The following is a 24060-nucleotide window of genomic DNA, read 5'->3' as shown; positions in this document are numbered from 1 at the left end:
GGATGTGACTGCTGCTGTACACTACAGCTTCCAGGATCCAGTAAACCTTTCATGTATATCAGACATCCTCTCTGTAGCTTCCTCAAGCATCATTATTAAGGAAGTGCATCCAATAAAGTGGAATCTTCCTTCCATCTACTATTCATTTGTCCAAAAAAGAAGAAGGCTGATGCCTAGGGCATCACCTTTCTATAAACTTTCCGTGATAAACCTGAAGAACATCTCTAAGAGGTAACAGAGAAATAAAATCCTGATGACACATGGTCCTTTAGCTGGTGCAGGAGATATTTCAGTATGGCCAAAGCATGACACTTCCAAAGTTTTCATTGGACAGATGGTGGAAAATAAAGTCTAGTTGTGAAGCCGAAATGGACTATAACATGGCTGAGAAGCTGCAGTGGCTTCCACATTTATCTCATGTAAACAACATCTCTATGTTTTAGGTTTTCTATTTTATTTTAATTATTTTTTTAACTTGAAAATTTCAAAATGGGATTTTTGGTAGCCAAAGATGATTTAAAACGGGCAATAAGACACCATTGCAGTTAAATATTCTGAAGGAACAAATCATCTTTTCCCCCCACAGTTAATGGATCTTTGCTCATCAAAGATCACAACTCTACAGTAAGAAAGAATGAAACAATTGACATTGTTTGTGAAGCCTTAGGATGGGCTCCAGCTCCAAACATGACCTGGATGATAAACGACTCTTTTGTAGATAAGTCCAGGTATGTTACTAACCACAGTCAAGGACCTAATGATCTTCACAATGAAGGGAGCACCTTAACTTTGACTCCGATGGCCAATGAGACACTGACATGCTTAGCTTATATAGAGGCACTCCCTAAGCCCCAGAATGCAACTGTAACTCTTATTGTGCAGGATTCTCTTGCAGGTAAGTGAACGTTCTCTATACTATGCCTTTTATTTTGAAAATCTTTTATTCCAGTTTAAGCAACATGACACCTGCAAATGTAACAGACTCAAACTCTAGTAAACAATACAGACATCACATAATGTTAAATTCACTCCTGTGCTGCGCCCCAGCACGAGTCCTGAGCATCACTAAATTCTCTTTATTTGGAACAGCACAAGGGAAACAGAACTCTCCCTAATGCTTATTAAGGGCTTCATTGCATACAAAATTGGATTTTCTGCCTTTTGCAAGATTTCACCACATGAATTTAGGCATTGAAAAAAATTGATTCCGGGCATGAAATAACAATAGATTTCTATCTGTCAGTCACATAAACATCGTGTGCTATGTCTTGTTTGCTCATGACTAAATCCTAATGTGAAATACTAAACTCTGAAAGTTTTGCCACTGACTTCAACAGAGGTAGGATTTCACCCCTACACACAACCCAAAGTAAACACTTGTGCACAACACAATGCTCCGCACAAGGTTACACGGCAGGCATTGAGCTGTTCTGCCATTGTAGTTATAGCCTCAGAGCCGTACTGTGCTTGGTCCCCACCGTGTTTCCGCCTTGGGGGTCCTGGCTGTTCCATCAGCCAGGGATGACTCTAGCACAGTGGCATTCCAGCCTCATGCACTTTACCAAGCTTCACTCCAACTCAGGAATTGCCATACTCGATCAGCCCAGCGGCCCATCTCATCCAGCGTCATGTCCCAGATAGTGGCCAGCATCCAGACATATTGCCTAATTCTTGGCCTCACCAACAACCTGTGGAAATTAATCCCATAGCTTAATATGACCCCCGATGCCAGGGGAATCACCAACCAGCTGGGTAAGCTGAGCTGCCACCTGCATTGTGCTGCCTGAATAGCACTTCCTGTTTTTGAGGTAGTGATGGATGGTTTTCTTTTCCAAGTGCTAGCACAATAAGAACAAACAGGACTAGATCCTCAACTGGGGCTAAGCAGCGCTTGGTGAAGCAGAGGGAGGAGGCATGAAAATGCCCTTTTTGGCCCCTCAATCTTGGGAATTATCTGGCCGTTTGTCCCCAGTGCTGCAAAGAAGAGTCGTTTCAGGGCTGCTGAAATTAACACCAGCTGCTCATGGTCTCTAGGGACTGTTACAAAAGGTGAGATTACTGGGGCACAGAGACACTTTTGTCACACCTCCTATGGTGGGAGCTGGAGGGGTGGTGTAGAAGCCCTTATGGTGACTCTGTGCCACCCAGAGTTTCCCGTAGGCAGAGGAGGTCCTTAAATCCATGTTTCTTTTAGTGATTGGGTGAGCGTGGAAAAAAGGAGCTGAGCTTGTGACATCAAACTGACAGCTCTTTGGCTGAGTTGGCACCCCTCGGAGTGTTACGTGACATGTGACCCATTCTGTGTTCTGAAATGGGTGGCACTGGCATGGTGTATAAAAGGCATTCAGATACTACAGTGATGGGTGTGGTATAAAAACCTAGATAGATAGATAGATAGATAGGCAGACTGGCTGGGCCTTTTACTTTAAGTGTGAGCCGTTGTTAGCAAATTTCTCAGGACCATCTACTTTGTAATGCAATTGAAAAAGGCCATTTTACTAGGTTTAATAAGGCTTCCTCTAAGTTAAATTGCTTCTAATTACTGACTAAACAAGAGATCTGTCCTGAGGACTTAATAAAATGATTAAACTCCCCAGCCTACTCATTCTAGAGCTATTGAGGCATCTGCCCACAGTTTCCATAGTTACATGCTGTACATTAGAAGAGGAGAAAAACAGATGTCACAGACACAATTAGTACATAATTGGTGATCATATAGGACCATCATGCATTCCTGTTTGGGAAAATGATTATGCAGTAACAGATACTCAAGATTTCTCAGCATAGGCATAGTTTGACGTCTATATTTGGAGGGGCGGCTCTGATCAGGCCAATGGGACCACACGTGCGGGGGGTGGGCAAACTCTGTGCCTGTCCACAGGGGTGCCATTTCAGATTTGGGGGGCCCTGCAACTTTAAGCGTGATTCCAGGGGCTACTTAGGCAACTGAAAACTCTAATGTTTTTGCAGATAATAATTTAGAAATATCTGACAGGAGCACTCTATCTAATTCCTATACCAAGAAAGAAAATTAAATAAATATTAGATTCACTCAGCTCTAATACTAACATGTTCTGACATCTTGTGGCAAGTCACTTATGGGACACTGATTAGGTTTAAAATTGTAATATATATTCTTACTCAGATACTCATACTAAAGTCAGAAGGGACTATCGTGATCATCTAGTCTGACCTCCTGCACATTGCAGGCCATAGAACCTCACCCACTCACTTGTGTAATATACCCCTGATCTCTGGCTGAGTTACTGATGTCCTCACGTCATGGTTTAAAGACTTCCAGTTACAGAGAATTCACCATTTACACTAGTTTAAACCTGCAAGTGACCACCATGCCCCATGCTGTAGAAGAAGGTGAAAACCCCCACGGTCTCTGCCAATTTGACCCGGGGGAAAATTCCTTCCTGACCCCAAATATGATGATCAGTTAGACCCTGAGCATGTGGGCTAGACCCACCAGGCAGACACCTGGGAAAGAGTTCTTTGTAGTAATTCAGCGCCCTCCCCATCTAGTGTCCCGTCTGCAGCCATTGGGGATTTTTGCTATAGGCAGTCACCAATGGGCCACATGCCATTGCAGGGAGTCCTGTCATACCATCCCCTCCATAAATTTATCAAGATCAATTTTGAAGGCAGTTAAGCTTTTTGCCCCCATTGCTCCCCTTGGGAGGCTGCTCCAGAATTTCACTCCTCTGCTGGTTAGAAACCTTCGCCTAATTTCAAGCCTAAGCTTGTTGATAGCCAGTTTATATGTATTTGTTCTGGGGTCCACATTGATGCTTAACTTAAATAACTCCTCTCCCTCCCTGTTATTTATCCCTCTGATGTATTTATACAGAACAATCATATCTCCCTTCAGCCTTCTATTCGTTAGACTAAACAAGCCAAGCTCTTTGAGTCTCATAAGAAAGGCCTTCCATTCCTCAGATCATCCTAGTAGCTCTTCTCTGCACCTGTTCCAGTTTGATTTCCTCTTTCTGAAACATGGAAAATCAGAATTGCACAGAAAATTCCAGATGACGTCATTTGATCCTTTATTTCACTTGTAACCACTGAAAATGGAGAGATGGCCAACGTAAAGCTTGTTAGTTGAACTTCCTAATGTTTTATTTAATGCCTGAGGCCAGGCATCACATAATGTTACATTGGGCCTGGCCAACAGAGACTTAACTAATCTGTCAGTTAAGCTATGTCTGTACTAGAGGCCTTACACTGGCACAGCTGTACCGATGCAGCTGCGGCGCTGTAAGATCTCTTGTGTAGCCACTCTATGCCGACAGCATATCTTCTGTCGACATAATTAAACCACCCCTAACGAGTGGCAGTAGCTATGTCGGCAGGAGAAGCTCTCCCACTGACATAGCGCTGTGCACACCGCCACTTATGCTGGCAAAAATTATGCTGCTCAGGGTGGTGTTTTTTCGCACCCGTGAACGACAACTTTTGCCAACGTAAGTGGTAGTGTAGACATTACAGAGACTAAGGTGAGGGCTTCCTCATGCACAATTTAGCAAAATACTATAGTTCTTATGGGGCTGCAGTCCCTGGGACAAGCAGGAAGATCAAACAGGGAAGAGATTCATTAAACTGCCAAACTGGGAAAAGCAGATGATAACGACAGCAGTTGAGATGGGAAGTCTGTGGCTGTTTATTTTTCACACTGATTTATGTGGAAGTGTTAAGCCATACCAGCACCAGCTAGTCCAGTTCCTTACAGGCACATTCATGGTCTCCACAACATCCTGAACTATGAGGGACAATGTGGTACAGTGCCATCTCACAGACACCCCAGGTAACTAGTAGGAAGTAGGCTAGGCTAGACACAGACAGAGGGTATGTCTTCACAGTAGCTGGGAGGTCTAATTTGCAGCGTGGGTAGACAAACATGCACGAGTTTTGCTCAGACTAGCACCTAAAAATAGCAATGTGGGCCAGGCAACGTGGGAAGTGCCTTGGGCTTGTCGCTTGAGCATCCGAGGGATCAGGGGGGATTGTACTCGGGTGGCTAGCCCAAGCAGCTGCGTGTGCCACCATGGGCACACTGCTATTTTTATTGCACTAGCACGAGCAGAGCAAGTGCGTGTACATCTACCCCCACTGGGATTTACACCGCGGCTGGGTAGACATACTCGTAAAGAGAGTTCTCCGAGCCAGACACTGGATGCAGTCTCATCCATTACATTGTTGGCGTAACAGCTTTTTAGTGAAACCTAAGACTCCCTGCTTCTTCAAGAATACCACAGTCAGTCTGTTCTCATCCGTTTTATAAAAAGAAAATCTGCTGTGTTTTGCACACAACGATCTCGTTTCCCCCTCCGCTAGATTATATAGAAGATCTCTTGTAATGGATTCTAGTGATACACAGTAGGAAGTACCTTTCCATTGCTAGTTCCCTTTCAATCCTGAAAGATGGCTATGCTCCACTGCAGTGAAAATTCCACACAAATCTCATCTTAAACAGAGGATTCAGGTAAAAAAGAAATGAAGGAAGATGACTCCTTAAGCAATGCACTTTTGGGGGGGTTTATTGAAATATCTGAAATTATCCTGGGCACTTTGCTTACAAGACTTGTTTCGAGTATGTAAAGTTTCTTAACATCAATGTGCAGGCTTTTTGTAGTCCTCGATCTCAACAGAATGGCAGTGAACAAGACTGGTGAAAGTATGCATACTGAAGGAGTTCCCACAGTATGGAAATAACTTAGAATTAATGTGAAAGATGCTATTAGAGAATATACTGACAGGAGACTTATTAGACTTATATTAACCTGAGATTATAGAGTATGGATAAAGTAAGGGGAAAGAAGTAAGGACATTTTTAGAACTCCAAGTATATGATTATTATGCAGTGCAGGTTTCTTGTGCTTAGCTTTTTCTATCAATTAATGTTGAATTTCTAATGATAATTAGAGTCCTCTGCTTTTAAATCAACATAATTCTTGGGAATTACAAGTGTTAAAAACAGTCCTCCTGAACAGAGTGATCATTTTGAGTGACAAGTACATGGGAGAAGAGCTGGTGCAGAGCACAGGAGCAGTGCCATTGGCATCTTCCTGCTCCTACATTCCAATGCTGGCAAGTCTTAGCGATCCATCTATGTCAAAGCTCAAGGGCAGGCACTGAACAAAAACCTTCCCTTGCTCTCTCTTTCTGCTCTGTGCTGCCTGGAAAGCAGACTACAGGTATTCCTGAATTTGACCTGAGCAGCTATCTTACTTTGGCAAATGAATAGGCCATGAAGGCTGAAAGGCTGGTTAAATGAAAATCACAAGAACAAATGAAGCTGTTGTAAGAACTATTCCTCAAACCTTAGTTGCTGTATGTACCAAGAAATGTGAAACTAATGAGTGTGTAGCGTTTGCCAAAGCATAACGTTGCAGCTGACAAACAGAAATCTTAGGCTATCACATATGGAGATCTGTTTCTAGGACTCATTAAAAAAATATTGACTAACACAGCTCTATTAATCTATATACTGCTTGTATCTAACCTTGATATGACTTAGCACAACAAATTATTTTCTGCATGTATCTTATCACAAATCTGTATTAAAGTTAACTGAGAAATGTATTACAAGAAGCTAAATAGAAAAACAAGAACTAAAAATAAGAGTACTCAAAATAACTGATATTTGGTAGCAATAACTTATTAAAAACATAATTAAATACACAGGCAAGATTAACATTCATTTCATATTTTAATTACCTTAAAATTCCCATAGCATTTTGTATGGCACAAAATAAAATAACATAAAATAAAATGCAGATTTATGCTGTAGATTTATTTCTTCCATGCAAAAAAATCACAAAACACTTCACAATTGATTTATACATATTAACTACAAGGCTGCAGATCATAATATACTGGTAACTTCAGTAGTTATGGCGAGGCAGAACAAAAGCTGTACAAGGCCAGTCTTAGGAAGAATGATTGAAGACAGAGACATGGAAAATTAAGGGCTTGATTCTGCTTCCCTTAATGTAAAATGGTTTTTGCCACTTATTTAACTGGTAGCAGGATCTGGGTGGTTAGTTTTCTCAGAGAGTGCATTGAGAGCCCTACATAAGAGCGAGGGATGAATCTGGTTGTGATGAGATTTGAAGGCAGACAGGATTCAGGAAGGTGCTCAGAGAAGGCAGGTGTTCCAGAGATTGAGCACAGAAGGAGAGAGAAGGATTGGTTGCTCAAAAAACCTGGGATGAAGGGGGAAGAAAATCTGGTGTTTGAGGTGTGTCGGGAATGACGTGAACAGAAAATATTGGGGGGAATTAGGTGGGTCACGTGTGGCTGAAGGAGGAGGATGGCGGATGAAGAACCTATAAAGAGCATTTAAAATGGGGGCTGATATCTGCCTTTGCATTTATACACAGGGTTTCCATTACTCGCAACGGAATTAATGTTCACACACCCAAGGGCAAAATATCCTCTTAGGAGAGATCATTAATAACGACCTTTGACATGGAGACAATACATCCTTGAAGTGCTCTAGATGGGTAAAGATATGTGTTAAAGTTGGAATCCAGGAATATTTTGGGTAGTAGATTATAATTAGGTGCAGGAGCAGCCCCTCAATTGGGTTAATTTGCATGATTAATTTACATGCTGATAGTTCATTAGGATTAGAGAGGAGACTAAATTAAATAATTTCTGAACCATCCAATCTTTGGAGTGTTCAGAATCCAAATTCAAGTCCAAATTTTGCATCTGGGCTATTATGCTATAATGGGCCAATCCGAAACCCCAGAAGAATATCTGCAAACTTTGGTGAGTCTGAAATCCGTATCCAAATTTTGCCATTCAGGCCCATCTTTAATTAGGAACACTAAAAAGTACCTGACACACACAAATCCAGTGCAACAGAGGCAGTATTGTCAAGTCTGTACAAACCTTGTGCTTTTCGGTTGGATTTGAAGTTTGTTTTTAATATAGCTACCAGGGCTATATTTTGGACTGCTTTTGGAACCTGCCTTAGCTTTTGGGCTGAGGTTACTCCCTGCAGTTAGGAAGATCAAAGATTGGTTCCAATTAGGTTAAAGAGCACCATAGATATTGGATGAGCCTGATGGACAGGGCCGTATTACCATCAGAAGAAGCGTCTATTGTATGTTGACAACTAGTTAAAGGGTAAAAGCTATCAATTTAATGTTGATTATTTGGGGGGATATATGGTGAGCACCTTTTGTTTGTGGCAACCAGAAACAGGGATACACTGAATGATTTTGAAATCACCCAATTTAGTATTATAGGTTAAAAAAAAAATCGAATCCTAGTTATGTGAAAACACCATAAATGCATAGTGTACATCACTATGCAAAATTATGTTATAGTCCAGGATGCAGGAACGTGTTACGGTTAGCAATCTCAAACTCAGTAGATGTGTTGTTAACATGCTTGTCCTTTACCGTGGACAACTGAGGGTTTTTGAATTATGCACAGTGAGTTGAAGCCTCCTGAAGCCAATGGAAAGACTCCCATTTGCTTTCAGTGGGGTTTAGATTGGGCTCGAAATGTCTACAAAACAAGTTTAAATGTGAAGAATGAAGAAAATTAGCAGCCTAGGTTTGTCAGAAATACAACTAGCAGATAAAGTAGAACAATTGTAACAAAGAATTATCGTGATCAAGGCATTTTGTGGTAACTGGGTATCATCAATATAGGGGAAAGCCATTTTCAACACAAATGAGAAACACAATCCATCTCTTGTTTTAAATAATCAACAAGTCATTTAATAATGTTTCCAGAAAGTTGGTCACGCTCTTCAGAAAAAGAAAGGTCGCAGCTCTGCGAGTGTAATGATACGTCATTTCATTTAATAGAAAATGGTGACCAAGAAGACAGCACACGGACATGGACTATTATACTTGCAGTCACATTGTCAATTGGTTTTCTTCTTCTGAGCATTATTATTTTTATAATAATATACTGCCGCCTAAAAAACAAAGGTAAGAAGATTTTTGCTACTGGCTATGCTTTTTTTTAAACCTCAGATTAGATTTAATCTATTACTATTTCAGTTTCATAGATTCATAGATATTTAGGTCAGAAGGGAGCATTATGATCATCTAGTCTGACCTCCTGCACAACGCAGGCCACAGAATTTCACCCACCCACTCCTACAAAAAAAACCCCAAACCCTCACACCTATGTCTGTGCTATTGAAGTCCTCAAATCGTAGTTTAAAGACTTCAAGAAGCAGAGAATCCTACAGCAAGTTAAAGCATAGTGCATGGTTTGGTAAGGATTGTTCAGGGAAGAAAGGTGATTCTGATAACCAGTGGCTTGTAGATACTACAGATAGTTGCCTGCTGACTTCTTCTGATGTAACTTGTTTCCAGTGGAATTGGTGGCTCGTTAGTATTTCTGTCAATAGTAAAGAGGAAGGGTAAGATTTTCAAAAGTGAGTAAATGAAGTAGAACACAAATCTCATTGACAGTCACTGTACATCTACACCTAGATTTGTACAGCTATCCAATGTACACACCAGCTACAAATGCATTCAGTAAATTCTTTCCTAGTATTAATTTTCCATGTAAGCAAGTACACCAGGATGTTATGTGACTGCAGACGGGAGGGGAGGGCAGCTATGAAATAATTTCTGTATTAAAATACAGTCTGAACTGTGAGAAAGTGAGAGAACCTCAGTAGCAAGCCTTATTTTATTTCACTGTATTTTAAAACCATTTCTTCCTTCCTTTCAGAGTCCACCTATCAAAAGGAGTTGAGGTAAGTTGAATACCATGGATTTCCCCCTCTGGTATGCCCCTTGTATGTTTCTGCAGCACCACAAAAGAGCCATTAGCACCCCAGATCTGGCCAGGAGAGAACTGTGGAAGGCAGCTTACAGTGCCCTATAAGGCCCCCATCACAAGCCTAGGCATAAGGGATGTGCCAGGAGAGGTGGGGGAGGGCCACAGCCTCTAGCACTGTGGGAATTCTGGGCAGTGCTGTCACCCACAGGCAGCCCTTCTAAATTATTCTGGGGCCTCACTGGCTCCCCTCAGCAGTCCAGAACCCTAAGGAAGCAAAGGTGGCTCAAAGCCACCAGCATCAACCTTCCCAGTCCCTCCCTCTGGGATGCGAGTTTTATGCTGAGCCTTTTAGGCTACTCTGCAAGCTATGGGTGTGATTCCTTGCTTGTGTACACATACTCGCTCTAGCAGCATACTGGGGTTGCATGGGCAGCAGCAGCAGCTTAGCTGTGTTGAGTACAAACCTGCCTGATCCCCATGGGCATGTACTCGGCACGGCTAAGCTAGACCTCAATGCTGCTATGGCTGTGCTATTATTTATACTCCTGCCAGTTCTCATCAAGTTAGTGTGAGTGATATGGGAATTATACCCCTTGCTCACAATGCAAACGTAGCTTTTGAGGTACAGCCCAAAATCTCATTCCACTTCTAGTTTTCTCCCCAAAATGATTATACAACCAAGTCTACATAATTGGAAGTTATAAATCACTACCTTTAAAAAAGTAACCCCCAGTAGAAACGTGCCCGTTACATGCTTTGGAGTGAATCAGCAACACCATATTACTGAAAACTGTAACTGATGTTCCCATAAAACTTCTTTTGAAAATGATCAAAATGATCTAGTTACTGAGTTCCAGATTCAGCAATATACCTAAGCACGTGCTTAACTTATAAGCATGTGAGCAGTCCCAATAAAGCCGATGAGAATACTCAGGTACCCAAAAATTAAGCATATGCTCAAGTACTTCACTGAATATGGGTTTAGATTTGATCCTATACTTCTAGATATTCCAATTTTGCACCAGATTTCCTCCAGCCTCAACACTCAGCATTTGCAACAAATTCCACAGGAGGTCACTGTGCACCAAAATAGCTCTCTCTTCCAGTCAAGATTACAGTAGATTTACAATTTGCCCAGAGTATATAACTGAGCTAGAATTTCTGTGGTACAGAAGAAATGTTGAAACTGAGACGGATTGATGCAAATTAAATGAGACCGATTGGCAGACAAATTTGATGATGTCCCCTGCTTTTTTAAGGATCATTAGTTATACTACAGAAAAAGCTGCCAGTGATACCTGTCAACACTTCCTACTTAACCAAATTGAGTATCAGACACATCTGAATACAAAGCAACCTAATTGGTTTTGCATTACTGCATTAGGTTGAAACACCTTAAACGGTAGGATCCTGTTAATCAATATTAAGATCCTATTTGTCAGTATTAATGTGAACAGAAAAACTTTTTCAATGGGGTTACTTTGTGTTATCCTTTTTAATTTTTTAGGTGTACACTGTGAATCCAACCATAGTTATTATATGCTTCTGGGATATTTAATCCTACTTTGCTTTCTGTCTCCTAGCTATTTTTGATCAATGACAATACTTTGCCTTTCACCCCATGATACTTAACTTCTTTAGTAACATCTTGTGTGAAACCTGGTCAACAGCCTCTTGAAAATCTACCAACACGGCTACAACAACACTGCATAAATACATTTTGTCATCTGGTTCTCCTTTATCCACTATTTTATTGACCCATTCAAAGAATTCTGAGAGATTAGTGAAACAAGATTTTCCTGTGAAGAAACCATGCTGAGTAGTCCTTATCATATCATGATCTTCCAGGTGTTTTGTTATTCTGTTTGTAATTATTGTTTCAACCAATTTATCAGGTACAGCTAGATAAACTGGTTGGACTAAATCAATAAAGCATCTGAGGCCAAATGCAGGTCCAAGTCAATTTTTATTTTTGATTCAAATAAAACTGCTGTAAAAGTATCTGTCATTGTGGCTCGTATTCTGAGTCCTGACCAGACTCACTGTATGGATTAATCCTGCTAGGGCTGAACCTATTGGTATGTCTACACTGCAGTTTGACACTGGCCCATGCCAGCTTACTCGAGCACACGGGGTTTGGGTGAAGGGGTTGTTTAATCATCAGGTAGATATTTGGGCTCAGGCTGCAGCTTGAGCTCTGGGATCCTTGCACATCACAGGGTCCTAGAGCCCAGGCACCAACCTGATCTTGAATGTCTACCCTGCAATTAAAAAGCCCCTTAGCCTGAGCCCTACAAGCTCGAGTCAGCTGGCACAGACCAGCCAGGGATTTTTAATTGCAGTGTAACCACACCTATGATTCTCTAAAGAGGGAATCTACACAACAGATGAAGTCAGTAGTTCAGGGAGTGTACATGCTAAAACACAATGTCCAAATCTATTGCCCTCATCCAGGTACACGCCTGCCTCTCTCTTTCCATAGAGGGCCCACAGGGTGTTTTTTCCACAGGTTTTGAAGGAGTGCAAGGCAGGGCATAACAGTTATGTCTGGTTGCCTCTTTTCTGTGTACACCTATTATTAAAATAAAAAGGAGCTTGAATGTGACCCATGGTAAATGAAGTTGGAGCTTCATAAAATGCTACATGTTTTTTAGTCCCTAGTCTAACACAAGAAGTCCTGTTGACTTCAGTGGGGCTACTCACATGATTAACTTTAATCACATGCTTAAGTACTTTGCTGGCTCAGGGCCTTAGGGTTTATATTGAATTTAGGAACTCAGCAAAGCAAAGACTTTAAGTACATGTGCAACTTTACTCACCTAAATGGTCCCAATGAAGACAAAGGGGCTACTCATGTGTTTAAAGTTACACATGAGCATAAGTGTTTGCAGGACTGGTACTTTTGTTTTCTAATTATATCTATAAATGAGTGCTCTCTATCCCTAAATACTGCATTGGAACGACACTAGCTTCATATAGGGTTTAAAAAAACTCATTGCAGTCTACTCATCTGATCCTAACATCTATTTATTTAGATCTCTAGAAGCATTGAAAATGCCCCTGTCTGAAACTCTAGGCACTTTGTACATTATGTTAAAAGTATAGAAATAAATGCAGCAATTTCCCCAAATAATGGGAACAAAGAAAAAAATCCCTCTCCAGCTACAAATCCCAGCCCTTCTTCCACACACCCCTGCCCTTAGCTGGCTTGTCTCTCCCCAAAAGCCTGGGCAAAGAGATGGACCTTTCAGCATGCCCTGGAGGACCCCAGACTTGAGCTATTTGGAACAAATGACGAGTAAAATCCCTTGTAGCGCAACAGAGTGATCAATAGAATTATATTATCTGTATCCCACTGGCTACAAATGTAGGCCCCCACCCTGCAAATGCTTACATATGTGCTTAACGGAGGAGTAGTCCTATTGACTTCAGTGGGACGAGACACCTGCTTGAGGTTAGGCATGTGTGTAAATGTTTGAAGGATCAGGGCCATAGGTCAGATTGTGATGGAGCCTTACATGGTGTGTTTGGGAGGATGCACACAAGAAGCCTCCTGTTGCCTTGCACAGCTTGCAAAAAGACCTGTTAGTTGTACTCCTTCCATTTAGCTCCAGGTGTGCACCTCACCCCAAAGAGGAGCTGGGGGTGGGGAGGCAGAGGCAGAGCCATAGCCTGGCCTCCCCACCAAACTGGCCCACGGAACCACAGGAAGCAGGTTGCACCCTCCTCTATGGTGGGGAGGCAGAAGGAGCAGACTGCATAGTCCCCCTGCCCCCAGGGATACTCTCCTTATTGCTCCCAATGCAGGGCTGTAGTTAAATCACACAATCAAGGTCAGAATATTGGGTTGTGCTTTAGTTCTTACAAAAATTTTGAAATGGGTCACAGACTTGAAGTCTTAAGATGTTAATCATCTTAATTTCCCAAATGTTATTAAGCATCTGATCAGAACTTTTTAAGCAAAGCCTAGTTAGAATTTATACAAGACTGTGCATGCAGTAGGTAAATTCTTTCAAGGATTATACATTATTTTTCTTTACTCTTTTGGCAGTTGGACACATCTGCAAGTCCTTTGGCCCAGATCCTCAAAGGTATTTAGGTATCTAACTTCCATGAAAATCAATGAGAATTAGGTGCCGAAATACCTTTGAGAATTTGTGCCTCACTCTCTGTTGGATACTGCCTAAGAATGCCAATAGCATGTAGGTTTTAATGATTGGAATTTTTATTTCCAGAAAAGTTTCAACTAAGAAAACCAACGATAGCAATATGAAGACCAGGAGAAGCAGTGGTAATGAAAATTCTGGGTACAGTCCAGAGGACCCAGTGTACACAAAACAAATGCCAAGTGAGTCAAACATGTCAGTGATAATGAAGCAAGCATAATAGAGTTGGCTCACCGATTTCCAAGAAATGAGTATTTTTTACTCTGTGCTACTTAAAGTCTTAGAATACCCAATATATTATGGAAAACACAATGTGTGCCTGACCCTATTCAGGGAAGTTCAGATCTCTCAGAATGCTAGGGTGTTTGGAAGCTTCCAAACACAGTTGTAGTTGTAGGGGTGGACCTTTGCCCAAAAATCTAAGTGAATGTGTGAACTGAGCATTTGTGAAGTTGTAAAAACTTTGATTGTTTAAAAAAAATTCTTCCATGTGTCTTTTCACTTCCAAATTCCTGCAAGGGCTGGAGATGGAGGAACAGAATCCCACAAGAAAGGCTGTTTTTGCAGTGATTTACAGTTTGACTGAAAGCAGAAAATGCAAGAAACATCACAACAGAGCCTGTTGGCGTGAGATTTCCAATCCAGTTTTGCAGAAATTATAATAGTTTAGCTAACTCTTGGAACTTTGGATGCTTCTCTGAATACACCTCCCTAGGTGAATGCACCTCTGAATGTTTTAAGGCTCGTCCATCACTACTATTTTGCTACACATGTTACTTAATAATAATTACAGTTGGTACTACTGTATTTTTTTAGTTAATTCATGCAATAAATGTTCATAGAATTATAGAATATCAGGGTTGGAAGGGACCTCAGGAGGTCATCTAGTCCAACCCCCTGCTTAAAGCAGGACCAATCCCCAACTAAATCATCCCAGCCAGGGCTTTGTCAAGCCTGAACTTAAAAACTTCTAAGGAAGGAGATTCCACCACCTCCCTAGGTAACACATTCCAGTGCTTCACCACCCTCCTAGTGAAAAAGTTTTTCCTAATATCCAACCTAAACCTCCCCCACTGCAACTTGAGACCATTACTCCTTGTTCTGTCATCTGCTACCACTGAGAACAGTCTAGAGCCATCCTCTTTGGAACCCCCTTTCAGGTAGTTGAAAGCAGCTATCAAATCCCCCCTCATTCTTCTCTTCTGCAGACTAAACAATCCCAGTTCCCTCAGCCTCTCCTCATAAGTCATGTGTTCCAGTCCCCTAATCATTTTTGTTGCCCTCCGCTGGACGTTTTCCAATTTTTCCACATTCTTCTTGTAGTGTGGGGCTCAAAACTGGACACAGTACTCCAGATGAGGCCTCACCAATGTCAAATAGAGGGGAACGATCACGTCCCTCAATCTGCTGGCAATGCCCCTACTTATATGTCCCAAAATGCCATTGGCCTTCTTGGCAACAAGGGCACACTGTTGACTCATATCCAGCTTCTCGTCCACTATAACCACTAGGTCCTTTTCTGCAGAACTGCTGCCTAGCCATTCGGTCCCTAGTCTGTAGCGGTGCATGGGATTCTTCCGTCCTAAGTGCAGGACTCTGCACTTGTCCTTGTTGAACCTCATCAGATTTCTTTTGGCCCAATCCTATAATTTGTCTAGGTCCCTCTGTATCCTATCCCTACCCTCCAGCGTATCTACCTCTCCTCCCTGTTTAATGTCATCTGCAAACATGCTGAGGGTGCAATCCACGCCATCCTCCAGATCATTAATGAAGATATTGAACAAAACCGGCCCCAGGACCAACCCTTGGGGCACTCCACTTGATACTGGCTGGCAACTAGACATGGAGCCTGTCAAGGTTCCTTCCCCACTCTGAACTCTAGGGTACAGATCTGGGGACCTGCATGAAAGACCCCCTAAGCTTATTCTTACCAGCTTAGGTTAAAAACTTCCTCAAGGTACAAACTTTGCCTTGTCCTTGAACCCTATGCTGCCACCACCAAGTATGTTAAACAAAGAACAGGGAAAGAGCCCACTTGGAGACGTCTTCCCCCCAAAATATCCCACCAAGCCCTACACCCCCTTTCCTGGGGATGGCTTGATAAAAATCCTCACCAATTTGCATAGGTGAATACAGACCCAAACTCTTGGATCTTAAGAACAATGAAAAAACAATCAGGTTCTTAAAAGAAGAATTTTAATTAAAGAAAAAGTAAAAGAATCACCTCTGTAAAATCAGGATGGTAAATACCTTACAGGGTAATCAGATTCAGAACATAGAGAATCCCTCTAGGCAAAACCTTAAGTTACAAAAAGACACAAAAACAGGAATATACATTCCATTCAGCACAGCTATTTTGCCAGCCATTAAACCAAAGCATTCTAATGCATTTCTAGCTAGATTGCTTACTAACTTTTTACAGGAGTTCTGAAGAGCATTCCTGATCTGTTCTCAGCAAAAGCATCACACAGACAGACAGACCCTTTGTTTCCCCCCCCCTTCCAGCTTTGAAAGTATCTTGTCTCCTCATTGGTCATTTTGGTCAGGTGCCAGCGAGGTTATCTTAGCTTCTTAACCCTTTAAAGGTGAAAGGGTTTTGCCTCTGGCCAGGAGGGATTTTATAGTTCTGTATACAGAAAGGTGGTTACCCTTCCCTTTATATTTATGACAGAGTCATTGATCACTACCCGTTGAGCCCGACAATCTAGCCAGCTTTCTATCCACCTTATAGTCCATTCATCCAGCCCATACTTCTTTAACTTGCTGGCAAGAATACTGTGGGAGACTGTCAAAAGCTTTGCTAAAGTCAAGAAACAACATGTCCACTGCTTTCCCCTCATCCACAGAGCCAGTTATCTCGTCATAGAAGGCAATTAGATTAGTCAGGCATGACTTGCCCGTGGTGAATCCATGCTTACTGTTCCTGATCACTTTCCTCTCCTCTAAGTGCTTCAGAATTGATTCCTTGAGGACCTGCTCCATGATTTTTCCAGGGACTGAGGTGAGGCTGACTGGCCTGTAGTTCCCAGGATCCTCCTTCTTCCCTTTTTTTAAAGATGGGCACTACATTAGCCTTTTTTCAGTCATCCGGGACCTCCCCGCATCGCCATGAGTTTTCAAAGATAATGGCCAATGGCTCTGCAATCACATCTGCCAACTCCTTTAGCACTCTCGGATGCAGCGCATCCAGCCCCATGGACTTGTGCTCATCCAGCTTTTCTAAATAGACCCAAACCACTTCTTTCTCCACAGAGGGCTGGTCAACTCCTCCCCATGCTGTACTGCCCAGTGCAGTAGTCTGGGAGCTGACCTTGTTTGTAAAGACAGAGGCAAAAAAAGCATTGAATACATTAGCTTTTTCCACATCCTCTGTCACTAGGTTGCCTCCCTCATTCAGTAAGGGGCCCACCCTTTCCTTGACTTTCTTCTTGTTGCTAACATACCTGAAGAAACCCTTCTTGTTACTCTTAACATCTCTTGCTAGCTGCAACTCCAGGTGTGAATTGGCCTTCCTGATTTCACTCCTGCATGCCTGAGCAATATTTTTATATTCATCCCTGGTCATTTGTCCAGTCTTCCACTTCTTGTAAGCTTCTTTTTTGTGTTTAAGATCAGCAAGGATTTCACTGTTAAGCCAAGCTGGTCGCCTGCCATATTTACTATTCTTTCTACACATTGGGATGGTTTGTCCCTGTAATCTCAATAAGGATTCTTTAAAATACAGCCAGCTCTCCTGGACTCCTTTCCCCCTCATGTTATTCTCCCAGGGGATCCTGCCCATCAGTTCCCTGAGGGAGTCAAAGTCTGCTTTTCTGAAGTCCAGGGTCCATATTCTGCTGCTCTCCTTTCTTCCTTGTGTCAGGATCCTGAACTCGACTATCTCATGGTCACTGCCTCCCAGGTTCCCATCCACTTTTGCTTCCCCTACTAATTCTTCCCGGTTTGTGAGCAGCAGGTCAAGAAGAGCTCTGCCCCTAGTTGGTTCCTCCAGCACCTGCACCAGGAAATTGTCCCCTACATTTTCCAAAAACTTCCTGGATTGTCTGTGCACCGCTGTATTGCTCTCCCAGCAGATATCAGGGTGATTGAAGTTTCCCATGAGAACCAGGGCCTGCGATCTAGTAACTTTCGTTAGTGTGCCAGAAGAAAGCCTCGTCCACCTCATCCCCCTGGTCCGGTGGTCTATAGCAGACTCCCACCACGACATCACCCTTGTTGCTCATACTTCTAAACTTAATCCAGAGACTCTCAGGTTTTTCTGCAGTTTCATACTGGAGCTCTGAGCAGTCATGCTGCTCTCTTACATACAATGCAACTCCCCCACATTTTCTGCCCTGCCTGTCCTTCCTGAACAGTTTATATCCATGCATGACAGTACATCAGTCATGTGAGTTATCCCACCAAGTCTCTGTTATTCCAATCAGATCATAATTCCTTGACTGTACCAGGACTTCCAGTTCTCCCTGCTTGTTTCCCAGGCTTCTTGCAATTGTGTATAGGCACTTAAGATAACTTGCTGTTTGTCCTGCTTTCTTAGTATGAGGCAGGAGCCTCCCCTCTTGCGCTCTCCTGCTCGTCTCCCCTCCCGGTATCGCACGTCCCCACTTAACTCAGGGCTTTGGTCTCCTTCCCCCGGTGAACCTAGTTTAAAGCCCTCCTCACTAGGTTAGCCAGCCTGCTTGCGAAGATGATCTTCACTCTCTTCGTTAGGTGGAGCCCCTCTTCCTAGCAATCCTCCTTCTTGGAACACCATCCCATGGTCAAAGAATCCAAAGCCTTCTCTCCGACACCACCTGCGTAGCCATTCGTTGACTTCCACGATTCAATGGTCTCTACCTGGGCCTTTTCCTTCCACAGGGAGGATGGACAAGAACACCACTTGCACCTCAAACTCCTTTATCCTTCTTCCCAAAGCCACGTAGTCCGCAGTGATCCGCTCAAGGTCATTCTTGGCAGTATCATTGGTGCCTACGTGGAGAAGCAGGAAGGGGTAGCGATCCGAGGGCTTGATGAGTCTCGGCAGTATCTCCGTCACATCGTGAATCCTAGCTCCTGGCAAGCCGCAGACTTGTTGTATTGTTCATTCATGCAGCTACTACTCTCGGAATGATATCTCAGGGTAACATTTCAATATCCTCATAGTTTTTCAGGCATGGGTGGGTATTTCTTTGGGTTATTATCTTATACAATAGTACAGAGATATTCTTAGAGGATGATATGTTTATGGATTGGTTTCAGAGTAGCAGCCGTGTTAATCTGTATTCGCAAAAAGAAAAGGAGGACTTGTGGCACCTTAGAGACTAACCAATTTATTTGAGCGTAAGCATCCGATGAAGTGAGCTGTAGCTCACGAAAGCTCATGCTCAAATAAATTGGTTAGTCTCTTAGGTGCCACAAGTACTCCTTTTCTTTTTATGTTTATGGATGATATACTTATGGAACAATGAACCCCACTGACATGTCCAGCTTCCCACCACAGTACATTCTGTTTCCATGTAGTAGAACTCTTAATTAGAGCTGGGCAATTTTTTGGTGGTGGGGGAGGGAATAGTAAATTACCCCACATATACATTTTTGGGAACACTAAAAATATTCAAGAATTCAGGACAAAAAAGGCTGATTTTTTTTTTTGAAATGCTGAAATATTTTGTTTTGACATTTTTAAAATGAACTGTTTTGACGTTTTGTTCCAAAGGCACATTTTCTTCAAAAAAATGCCATTTCAAACTGACATTTGAACTCTTTAGTTCAACCCAAATTTTTTTGCCGTGAGAAATATCAAAATGCAATTTCAATTCTAAAATAACTGATTTTTCCTCCTGCTTTTTTGGTTTGGCCACCGAACCAAAAAAATTAATTATTCACTCAGCTCTACTCTTAACTGTATAGACTATATAATCCTGGGTGTGGGGGTGGTTAAAAAACCCAACAGCTACATTTTAAAGTGGTGGTTTTTATAATGTTTGCATTCACCATGGTGACTACAGAGTGGTGGCTAAGGACTTGGTAGACCACTGACTGCTGTACCATGTCTGGAAGATATAGGTGGAGGTACAAAAGTTGGAGAGAGCCCAATTCTTTGAACAGCTTATGTTTCCCACAGAAATACAAGGAAAAACAATTGCCCTTTGCAGTCCTTTTCTCCATGTTGCTGAATATATGTATGAAAATATACTAGAGATTTAAGATTTTAGCAATAAATGACTAATGTAATGCAAATTCCAGCTCCCAGACAGGAGGCCTGTACTTGAACGTATATAGACAAATAGTAAATGTAAATCTCAACCAAGTCCTCAAATCCTTGCTTGCCACTTGTATTTATAATCACATTCGTTTGCTGTATCAAACATTTCAAGGATGTAAAATGATTGTACACAGCGTATAATCCAACTATGCACACTTTCTCCTAAAAAACAAGTACATATAAAGAAGTGCATCTACTATGAAGATTGCAGTGGTCCACAGAAGCAATATATTGCTATTTCATAAAGTATAAACTTAGACAAGCTTAGATAAACTTCAGCAAGAAGATTCTACAGTCTCCTAGATGAGTTCCTTGAAAATTCATTAGGTAGAAGTAACTCCGCAAAACACCTACAGTAACGAATCATGTTTTATTTTTATACCAGAATGATTTATGGTTCATGCCATGTTGGACAGTGAATAACAATGATCTTATATACTCTTCTGTTACAGGAATCGCCCCTCTTCCTCCAATGGCCTCCAGCTTGAACGGTCCAGAACAAGATTTAGAAGTCAGTTCTACGTCAGAGGTAATTGGAAAACAACCCACTGAGATCTTGATATTTTCATATAGCAAATATGTTCTATACTTAGATCATGGATTTCTAAAGGACTTTGAAATTTAAAAGCCAAGTAGGGCTCCATTCGGGCGTTCAACATTATCTCCTTTTAGCTTCTATGAAACACTGGAGGCTAATGCTAGTTTCTTAGCTTTGCATCTAAAATTAAAAATCTAAAAATTTGGTTTAAAAGTTTTTTGTTTTTATTAATTATGTACACCTTCCTACCAGCCTGGGCTATAACTAAGCAAAATCTGGGCTCCTTATCATATGCTCTTTTCTATTCCCAACCACCCAGACCCCCTCAGACTCACCCATCTGCTCCTGAAAAAAAAAATCTAGACCTTGTGAGCCAGATCCTAGGTTCTGCTACATGCCCCTTTGTGCTGCTCAGGTGGAGCAAAGGGGATAGTCAGTAGCTGAATTTCCACTGCCAGCGTGATAGGGACTTTTGCTGGCATAGAGCTGCCATAACCATAGGCAATTAACGTCTCATCTTTTTCTAGAATCAAGGAAACATTAATACAATAGTTATCATTACTTAAAACAGTCCAGTCTTTTATTCATCAGCAGGAATTCCTCCTTGGTTCAGCTTTTCAAGAAGTCACCTGTTTGTATATTAAAGAGCCCATTAGATTATGGAGTTTTTTGCTCTGCTTTCAATGTGCAACATTTCCTTGCTTCTGTGTGCAGTAGTTGGCTCACCTCCAGCTCATAAGATGCTGCAATTCAGTAGTACATAGGGCCTGATCCAAACCACACTGAACTCATTGGGTGAATTTCCATTCATTTCAGCAGGGTTTGGATCAGGCCCACACTTCCTAAAAAGTTTTGAGATGAAACATTGATATAGGTATAAAGTACACTATGGGGCATGCTCTTGGAACATGCTTTAATGCGATGGCTATTCTACCGGAACTTATCCCAGGAAACTCTCCTGCTTCATTAGAATCGGGGTGGGGAGAAGTGCCATTAGTTAGAAAAGAAATGTGAACATACTTTGTGGCATAAAAGATGGCAGTTTATCATTCATAAGACTATCTTCTCTGCCCTCAGTAATTCATGATCAGGATAATATGGAAGTTCATTTCCTCTATGATTTTTGTTCTTCTCAGCATGTAAGTCTCTTGGTCTATTTGATTTGGAGCTGAGAACAATAGCTGTTACAAGAAAGCACCAGGATGACATTGAGTGACAGGCTCAGATGAATGTAGGAACAACAAAGTGACATGAAGAATGATGTAGCTCAATTCCATAATGATCTCCTCTGTATAGTACAGAGGAAAGATATAGGTTACCACAAAGCAGCAGTTTGGCAAAACTGCAGTCCCGCGGCCACTATAGGGACTTAAAAAGCTAACTTCTACACACAGGTATCTCTCTCGCCTCTCTTGTGTTACTCCAACCTGAGAAGGCTTTGACTACTTGACCAACCACTTTGCTCCATCTAAGGTTCTTTTGTAGACAGATCCTAGCAAGCTGGTCTGTGAAACTCACCATGCCGTGTTTTTGTCAGAGTGCCAACTAGATAATTTCACAAATGCCCCTAGCATTTCCTTATTTACTTTGGAATATTGATATTGCAGGATTTAATAAGTACTTAGCCATAAAACAAAATCTTTCTGGTTTATGTATTTATTTTTCTAAAATAACTCAGAAAAAAACTTTTATGCCTGCATCTTCCTCCTCTCCAAAGGTGAAATCCTGGCTACTGAAGTGAAAGGGAGTTTTGTCCATTTTGTCAGCCCTTTGCTATTCTAGATTTTCAAGTTTGTCTGATTTGGCCTTTGAAACTACTGCTCGTGCTAAAAGTTACAAGTACACCAGTACATAGAAGCACATACCTGCTCACAAGGATAGGCCATTACACTGTGAGTTCTTTGTGGACTATTTTAGAACATGTTGCTATTGCATGAAGCTATGTACATTTATGGCACAGTGAGAATAGGTGTATTTATGTGTTTAAGTGCCCAGAACTAGGTGCTTAGTATGTGTTTAAAATAGGCACAGATGATGTTAAATGCTCAGAATGAAGTGTGAGGCCTTGTATTGCTGACTAGAGTCTAAGGATGAGATTGGGACTTTAGACAGACACAGCACCACTTCCTTTGCTACCTTGGACGGTTACTTGATACTGGTTCCACTGCACATGCTCTAAAATGCTGCACATATGCAAGTGTTTTTTCTGTGGTGTTACAAAACAACTGAAAAGAAATATGACCAAATAATGGTTTCTATGTAGATTCGTGTGGATTACTATTTACTGTTACTTTTAATTGAAGTTGAATTAATAGTTGTGGTACAAGACTCATTTTTAAATAAAACTGGTTTAGGAAAAGTTAGCTTTCAGTACAGCTAGCTAGTCTATTAGTTAAACTCACCCACTTTTGTATTAATTGAAGCTATTTCATTTGTGGCAGACACAGACCCACACATTGCTTGCTTGCTTGGCCTTTGCCTTGTACTGTAAATTGGGATCGGTGGTGCAGATTTATAGAGCATGTGTGATTTGCACAGTTTTTATAAACCGGTTAGCCAGGCCTGATGTTCTTGGTTTGAAATCAGAATTTTTCTTCTCCTAGCTGGGCTGCCAAGCCCCACCTGCCCAGGCTTACACATTGAAAAACAAAACCTCTGGGCATTCTCAGGAACACTATGTTGATAATCAGCATAAATATCCTAAGCAGTACTGAACTGTCTGAGAAGGGGCACTACTAGGTACGGCTCTAAGCCTTGCAATACCATCAAAACTTGGAGGCCTCATAGTGTTGTGCTTCCACCATTCTTAAAGGGCCAAGAGGCCTGGCTGTCTGAGGGTGTGTCAACACTCCAAAAAAACCCTGCGATAGCGAGTCTCAGAGCCCAGGTCATCTGACTCGGGCTCGCAGGGCATGTGCTATGGGGCTAAAAAATAGTAGTGTAGACCTTTGGACTCCGGCTGGAGCCTGGGCTCTGAGACCCACTCCCCTCAACGGTTTTCAGAGCCTGTGCTCCAGCCTGAGCACCTACACTGCTACTTTTAGCCCCAGAGCGTGAGCCCTGCAAGACCAAGTCACTTGACCTGGACTCTGAGACTCACAGTTGCGGCTTTTCTTGTTGCAGTGTTGACATAACCTAAGATGAAACATCAGTTCTCTATCCATTGTAGTAGTGGAAGCTGGGGATTGCGACTCCTTCATAATCAGAGTAACAACACAGATTTGCATTTTCTCTGCATGATTTCTTGCTGGGCCACTTGACAACATTTTCTTTATTTCAGATTTCATACCCCCATTACAGATACTGACATTCTTTCTCACGAGTTTTACAAGTTATTTGAATCA

General features: G+C 41.9%; 1 protein-coding gene across 1 annotated transcript in view; it reads left to right on the top strand.

Moving 5' to 3' along the window:
• The window catches only part of IGSF5 (immunoglobulin superfamily member 5), a 93519-nt gene that overhangs the window by 66887 nt on the left and 2572 nt on the right, over positions 1–24060 (top strand). The window contains exons 4-8 of the mRNA XM_077807242.1: positions 587–895; positions 8835–8960; positions 9718–9742; positions 14004–14116; positions 20631–20707. Of these exons, the coding sequence (XP_077663368.1) occupies positions 587–895; positions 8835–8960; positions 9718–9742; positions 14004–14116; positions 20631–20707 (650 nt within the window). The remainder of the gene's footprint in view (positions 1–586; positions 896–8834; positions 8961–9717; positions 9743–14003; positions 14117–20630; positions 20708–24060) is intronic.

The sequence above is a fragment of the Eretmochelys imbricata genome, chromosome 1 (assembly GCF_965152235.1).
Source record: "Eretmochelys imbricata isolate rEreImb1 chromosome 1, rEreImb1.hap1, whole genome shotgun sequence".
In the NCBI taxonomy this organism is placed as follows: domain Eukaryota; kingdom Metazoa; phylum Chordata; order Testudines; family Cheloniidae; genus Eretmochelys; species Eretmochelys imbricata.
The sequence above is the reverse complement of the archived record's forward strand: the minus strand, read 5'-3'. Positions and strand labels throughout refer to the sequence as shown.